This window comes from Oryctolagus cuniculus, chromosome 4 (genome assembly GCF_051225735.1).
Source record: "Oryctolagus cuniculus isolate XC-2025 breed Fujian yellow rabbit chromosome 4, ASM5122573v1, whole genome shotgun sequence".
NCBI lineage: Eukaryota > Metazoa > Chordata > Mammalia > Lagomorpha > Leporidae > Oryctolagus > Oryctolagus cuniculus.
The window spans coordinates 40,575,727-40,583,196 of record NC_142870.1 but is presented as its reverse complement, the minus strand read 5'-3'; the positions used below and the strand labels follow the sequence as shown (position 1 = coordinate 40,583,196).

Below are 7,470 nucleotides of genomic sequence, written 5' to 3'. Positions count from 1 at the left end.
TTTCATAGAAAATGTTGAAATTTATCCTATCTTGAATATATTTTTATAAATACCAATTTAGAATAATAGATATCAAATGCATCAGTCCAAAAAATTATTTTCACAGGCATATGAGATAATTTATCCCTATGCTCACCATTAAATCTCCAGTTTTGCAAATGTAACCAAGCATCCTTTTAGATTATATTATTAGGATCATTGTGCAGTTAAGCAAACAAAAAGTGTTTACCTATGTATTCAGTCAGCAAAGAGCTCAATGGGATTAAGCGTTTTACATAGAAAAGGTCAGACTGACAGCTAGTTTTGCTGTACCTCTTTATTAGGATTCATCATCAAATGTCTAAATATCATTTTCTCTGTGATGCCATCCTTTTTTTACAACTTTGTTTTTCAAACCACGGTGACATAGATTTTTCCAATTGTTCCTCCAAAACTGTTTGCTTCAAGATCATTTAGCTGCTCACACAATGTCGCCCAATAGACAAATTCAAATTATTTCTTCAACTTATAGGTTCCTCTCTCTCATTCTCCAATGTTGATACAAGTGGCTACAAAAAACCCTCTCTTTTGGTATTTCTGAAATACACAACTCTTCCAGTTGTGTCATATTCTAAGCAAGGCTTAAATTTATAATTTATAATATACTACCTCCTAATTATTTATGGTCATCATGGAGTATTGCATTGGGATCCATACATGAATCTATTTCCTTTATTTAAACTCAATAGATGACCAAACTTAAGTTTAATTTCATATCTAAACTTGAATTTAAAAATTTATGCTTGGGCAAGCATTTGATATATTGACTCATCAAATATATATATATATATATATATATATATATATATAAACTTATAGATTTACATATTTCAAATGGGGATACACCACCCTATATTGTGGTGTCTGGTTAGAATCTCAGCCACTCTGTTTCCAGTCCAATTTCCTGCTAATGTGCATCCTAGGAAGCAGCAAATGTTGACTGGAGTAGTTTTGTCCCTCCTACCCACAAAACAGGACTGTTGGATTTCTAGCCATCTGGCTTTAGCCTAGCCCCTCCTTGATATTGAAGGCATTTAGGGAGTGAACCAGAAAAGGAAACATCTGTGTTTCTTCCTCTCTGTTTCTCTGCCTTCCAAATAAATGAAAATAAATAAACATTTAAATAGGCCTTTATAAATAAAAAATAAATACATAGAAATTTGTCCTGATCATTTGAATGCCTACTCCCTGAGCTATTAGATTGCAATATCATCAACAAAATCCCAACCTACAAAACCACCAACATGTCAAAACATTCACATGAAAGTTAAGAAAACATTATTACATGCATATTTATATTAGGAAAGAGTTATCAGGAATTCCTGAAACATCTTTGTATTTTTTGTATAACTCAAAACTATTTACTGTTATAATATCCGTTTATATATATATATATATCATATTGTATGCAACATAATAAACTCAAGTAAATTTTAATTACTGAAATTTTGAATTTAGAAATATAAAACTAGACAATTATTACATTTGAAAAAGCAATGTTTAGGCTTTAATATTCTTTTTTTTTAATTAAACCATTTTATAGCACAGAACTGACTAGCAATGGGTGAAATTCCATACATATTATACTGACCTTTTTACAAACTTATACCTCCTCATCTAAAATACAGTGAATTTAAAAATAGGTCAAATTGTCTTAATGGTCAGAAGAGTTGTTTTCTTACAGATATGAGTATTGCTGTGAAAGTCACTTAGCTACTCCTAAAATGTCGTATTTTTTGAAAAGCTTGACATTTTGTATTGTGGGAATTGCATTTCCTCAGACACTATCAGGTACTCAAAGTTTTAGTATAGATCTACTTAACATAAATTTAACCCAAGTTTAATTCAAGCTGGTGGAAAAGTCAATCACTGGAAAATGAGTGCTTAGCCCTAGCTATGGAATTTGATAAAATAAGGCTATTTATACTCATATAAATTGATAAAATAAACAGATTAAAGAGCAATCATCCAAGCAAAGGCATGAGGATATGTCATATAAATTAAAGTTTAGAGGGGACCGGCGCTGTGGCACAGTGGGTTAAAGCCCCAGCCTGCAACGGCATCCCACATGGGCACCACTTCTAGTCCTGGTTGCTCCTCTTTCGATGCAGCTCTCTGCTATGGCCTGGGATAGCAGGAGAAGATGGCCCAAGTCCTTGGGCCCCTGCACCCAAGTGGGCGATCCGGAAGAAGCTCCTGGCTCCTGGCTTTGGATCAGCTCAACTCTGGCCACTGCATTTGGGGAGCTAACCATTGGAATGGAAGACCTCTCTCTCTCTCTGGCTCTACCTCTCTCTCTTAACTCTGTCTTTCAAATAAATAAAATAATTCTTAAAAAAATAAATAAATTACTGTTTAGAGAAAGTCATGTGGGATTAAAGGATCGAGTGTGTGAAAAGTTATATGATAGGAAATAATGTCTCTTTGTCTCGGCTACCTCACAAACTTTCTCTTAGCCAATGCTTCAAGATTAGACTAATTACTATTCAACAAATGGTTCAAGCCATAGAACTAGTAGTAAGATTTTTTAGGTCTCTCTTTTCCTTAACTCTCTTTATCCAATCTGTTAACAAATTTGATGAATTTTACCTTCAAAAACCACAAACATTCACCATCTTAACTTCTACCATCTGGTAATCCAAGCCACCACTCTCTCACCCCTCGATTCTAAACTCATCATTCTAAGTCCATTCTATGTACATTCTTTACCTGGGGGCCTGTGTGTGGGGAGCCATTGCACGGAGCCCTAAAGATGGCGCCGGCTCCTTTCTCCCGGAAGGACTGGCGAGAAACAAACAACTCCTAATAAGGAGATGGCTGAGCTCCCTTCTGGCTTCTGCATTGCTGTACCAATCAATCCTTGCCACTTGGCTGCTTTTGATTGGTGTGCTGATGGCTATAAGAGGGAGGGGAGAGGAAAGGAGGTGGAAGAAGAAGTTTGTTGAAGGTTCCTGAATAAACTGCTTGAAGAAGAGTTCGGGTCGTGTCTTCCTTGCTGGTCGAGGGACGCGACAACTGGTGGCCCATACGGGGACCATCTCGAACGCGAAATCAGAACTTCCTGCAGTCAGGGCAGCGCTGGTAAGTCCCCCAGGAAAATAAGGTGGGGATCCGCGATAAGAGCGGTCAGTCCTGCGATAATAGCGGGAGGATAGCTCTGCGATTAAAGCAGAGGAAGTTCTGCGACAAAAGCAGAAGGAGCTCTGACCCGTGGCCAGGGAAAGAGCGCAATTTTTGACGATGGGTAATTCACAGTCCCATTAAATTTTTCTGGCGCTGAATGCGCTGCTTCGAAAAAACGGTTTGAAACTTAAGCCTAGTACGTTGCATAGGTTTTTACATAACTGCGATACCATTGCACCCTGGTATGGGGTTTCGGGAAGCCTTACTATCCCTTCATGGGACAAATTAGGCAGGGATTTGGATTTTGCATTTGAACAGGGTAATCTTGAAGGGGGAGTGAGACCAATATGGAAGTTAGTGCGAGCATGCCTCGAGGATGAGCAGTGTAGTGAAGCTATTCTGAGCGGTCAAGCTGCCTTGGAGGAGCTTCAGGAAGAGCGCTCCGAGAGAGCTGCCAGTGAAAAAGGGAAAACTTTGAAGGAGAGTCAGAAAAGAACTAGGAAAAAACTGTACCCCGATCTTTCCGAGTTGCGCAGCCCCTCCTTAGTAAGTAGTACTAGTGCAGAAAGTAGCTCAGAAAGCAGCAGTGAGTCTGAAGAGTGTGGCGATAACAAAGAGTCTGATATAAAGCAAGTACGGGAATTAAATCGGCAAATGAGGAAGTTGCAACTAAAAGGAAAAAAGGAACTTAAGCATGGTACTTTCCAGGGGAACTTAGGGGAGGAGCCTGAAGCCTCTTCTCCTCAGTATGAGCCTCTATCTGTGCAAGGAAGAGGGCGGACTCTCTGTCCGGGAGTCTGGAAACAGGTTGGTGCGGAGTTGTTAAGTGCCTATCCTGTCTTCCAAGATCCGCAAGGGCAGAGGTACGAGGAACCCCTCGACATAAAGATAATCAAGTCAGTAGCGGAGTCAGTAAGAGCCTATGGCATCAGCGGCTCTTTCACGCTGGCTCAAGTAGAAAATCTTCAAAGATACTGCATGACTCCAAATGACTGGAGCGGGTTGGCTCGTGCTGCATTGTCACCAGGACAATACTTAGACTTCAGAGCTTTCCTGATTGACTTCGCCAATGAACAAGCGGCAGAAAATGCAGCAGCAGGGAATCCGCATTGGGACAGAGATATGCTGCTAGGCATAGGGAGATTCGCTAACCAGCAGACAGGTTACCCACATGCAGTGTATGAACAAGTTAACAAGATAGCCATCCAGGCTTGGAAGTCTATACCCAACAGAGGAGAGGTAGGTGGGAATTTGACAAAGATTACACAGGGACCCACTGAGCCGTTTTCAGACTTTGTAGCGCGCATGGCGGAAGCTGCGGGTAGGATTTTTGGAGATCCAGATCGTGCCATGCCGCTGATAGAACAGTTGGTTTTTGAGCAGTGCACTAAGGAATGCAGAGCCGCTATAACACCATGGAAGAGCAAAGGGCTTCAGGTATGGATAAAACAATGCAGGGAAATAGGAGGGCCGCTATCCAACGCTGGCCTCGCTGCAGCAGTCCTTCAAATCATGAAGGGCAATAGGGGATCAGGGAACGCTGGAGCATGTTTCAGCTGTGGAAAAATGGGACATATGAAGCGGCAATGTCCACAAAGGGGGAGAGGCAAAGAACAAAGACAGGAAGGACCAGGAATTTGTCCAACATGCAGGAAGGGAAAGCACTGGGCCAACGAATGCCGCTCGGTAAAGGACATTGACGGCAACATCCTTGCTTCTGGCAATGGTGGGGCGCGTCCAAAAAACGGGCAGCGGGGCCCTCGTCCCCAGGGCCCGCAAATATATGGGGCATTCGAGAGTCAGCATCAGGGCCCCCATCAGGACCAGCAGCAGGGGAGGCATAGTCAGTGGCCCAGCTTCAGACATCCCAGAGACCACAGAGAGCCACTGCAGGCTCCGCAGGCCTGGACCTCTGTGCCACCGCCAGACTCATACTGACACCAAAAATGGGAGTGCAAGCCATTGAGTCAGACTTTCAGGGACCCCTAGAGGAAGGGACAGTGGGATTGTTGTTGGGACGTTCATCCTCTACCTTGAAAGGTCTCATAATTCATCCAGGAGTCATAGATTCGGATTATACTGGCATGGTGAAAATCATGGTTGAGTCCCCTAGAGGTATAACAGCTATTAATCCAGGAGATAGGATTGCACAACTTGTAATCCTTCCTAGCAAGCATTTGCAGTTCAGTGCATCAAAGAAACAACAAGGAAGTGAAGGCTTTGGATCCACAGGCGTAGATTGTACCTTCTTGTCTTTAGAACTAGACCAGAGACCAACCTTAAAGATAAAAATAAATGGAAAGGACATTCTTGGCCTACTAGACACAGGTGCAGACCGTAGTATCATCGCCTCCAAGGATTGGCCTCCAAAGTGGCCTAAGCAGGCATCCTCACAATCCCTTCGGGGACTGGGATATTCAGAAACTCGAGATGAGCGCAGTAATGCTGCGCTGGGAGGATGCAGAGGGACATTCAGGCACGGTGCAACCTTATGTTTTGGATTTACCTATCTCTTTATGGGGCCGAGACCTTTTGAAAGACATGAACTATAAATTAAGTAATGAATACTCCCGTGTTTCTCAAAAATTGATGAAGGATATGGGACACCATCCGAATTATGGAATAGGAAAATTCTTACAAGGAAGAAATGAGCCCACTGAAGTATTGCAGAGGCCTCCTCGCCAAGGGCTGGATTTTTCATAGGGGCCGCTGAGGAAGGTATTCCCATTACTTGGAAGCACGAGGACCCAGTGTGGGTTCCTCAGTGGCCTCTGTCCTCAGACAAATTGGTGGTATAGGGTTAACTGGTTCCCAGGCACTGAAAATTCTGGCTCCAGTCCTATCCCTTCTCCTCTGTTACTTTATCTGAAATAGCAAGGTATATCTTGTGAATTAATCTGAACATTCCAACTTTTACATCCAGCCTTGGTCAATACTCTCCCTAAGTAATGATTCTTTGACTATCCATTTTAGCTAGAGTAAGCACACTGACTTATGTGGTAAGTTTTCTGGAGAACAGAGCTGAGTAGGCCTTTAAAGCAACTTAGGCCAGGTTGGAAAGGGAGTCCCGGAGTTTCATGTAATTGAAATTTGTTCTGGTGACTTAGGGGGAAAGAGCATCTGGTGAGTTCACATCCTTGGTGCTATGGATTTCTCATCCTTCAGCAACTAGCCTGCTAGTGTAGACAAAAGAGTCTTTCTATCCAACGGAAGGAAGACCTTTCTCTCTCTCTCTCTCTGTGTCTATAACTGTCAAATAAATACAAAAATTAATTAATTAAAAAAGAGTCTTTCTAAACAACAATAAAGTGGGAAGGTGCCTCTCTGTTCTGGGACTAAGAGTGCCACTTATTAACCTCTTATGGCCCATAAGATGACATTTGATTCAACCTCTCTCCCTCTCTCTGAACTCGCCCCCAGTGATAATTTCTATCGCTGGATTGCTCAGAATATTTGGAATTTAGGAGTCTGGGAATGGCTTGCCTGGGTGTTTTGCTTAACTTTCAGAGGGCTGCAAACATGGTGGCAAGGTGCATTTTCTAGAGATGAGGATGTGTGAGTTTGATGACATAAGCAGACGCATGACAAGGAATAGAGGGCAGCTTCTAAGATCAGAAGAATGCTTTTAGGTTCAGGCCAGCAAGACATTTAATTCTTTTAACAAACTTAATGGACTTGCAAGCAGATTATCCCCAAGTTAACCCTCAAGATGAGAATGTATGGGTCCAGAGTTGTGGCACAATGAGTTAAGAATCAGAATTTTGTCGGCTGTAGAGGAACAATTTACTATTTTATTCCTTTTAGTATTTTTTTTCTTCTACTTAATACCATTGGTTGAACTCTTTAATTAACAACAACAAAAAAAGGAAATCAGAATTTTGTTCAGATATCCTTGCTGAATCCTTCCAGATTTGTTTTCTGGAAACTAATAAAGTTAGTTTAAGGTTTTCACCGGCTGCTAAACAAACATCAATAGGGATGGAATTGAGAAAGCTTTAAAGCCTCATTAATTGTTTATATCACTAAATCTAGTAAAAAGGAAGATTCTCTTTTATTTAATTTTCTGACCAATTACCCAGCATGGAATACTGCAGTGACAAGAGGACTGGACATCCAAATTTGAAGAGCAAACTCTCAAGAAATAATACACCAAGAACTTGGGATTTGATGGGGTTACCGGAAAAGCAGATATGGCAATCTTCAAGGCTACTAGCAATTTCAGTTGATTTTTCTGGTTGAAAGGCTTTAGCTGATGACTACAAATCAATTACAGTTAACTTATTTTCCCCCACTGTTCACAGATTGGAC

General features: G+C 41.5%; 1 protein-coding gene across 1 annotated transcript; it reads left to right on the top strand.

Moving 5' to 3' along the window:
- The first annotated feature begins 4,140 nt into the window (after positions 1 to 4,140).
- Positions 4,141 to 5,100, top strand: LOC149126956 (endogenous retrovirus group K member 10 Gag polyprotein-like). Its single transcript, XM_089331384.1, has one exon. It carries the CDS (start codon positions 4,141 to 4,143, stop codon positions 5,098 to 5,100), a length of 960 nt encoding a protein of 319 aa, XP_089187510.1.
- The last annotated feature ends 2,370 nt before the right edge of the window (positions 5,101 to 7,470 follow it).

Bases quoted from the DNA above. Each gene is read 5' to 3' on its own strand.
- LOC149126956 (XM_089331384.1), top strand. From the start codon at position 4,141: ATGACTCCAAATGACTGGAGCGGGTTGGCTCGTGCTGCATTGTCACCA.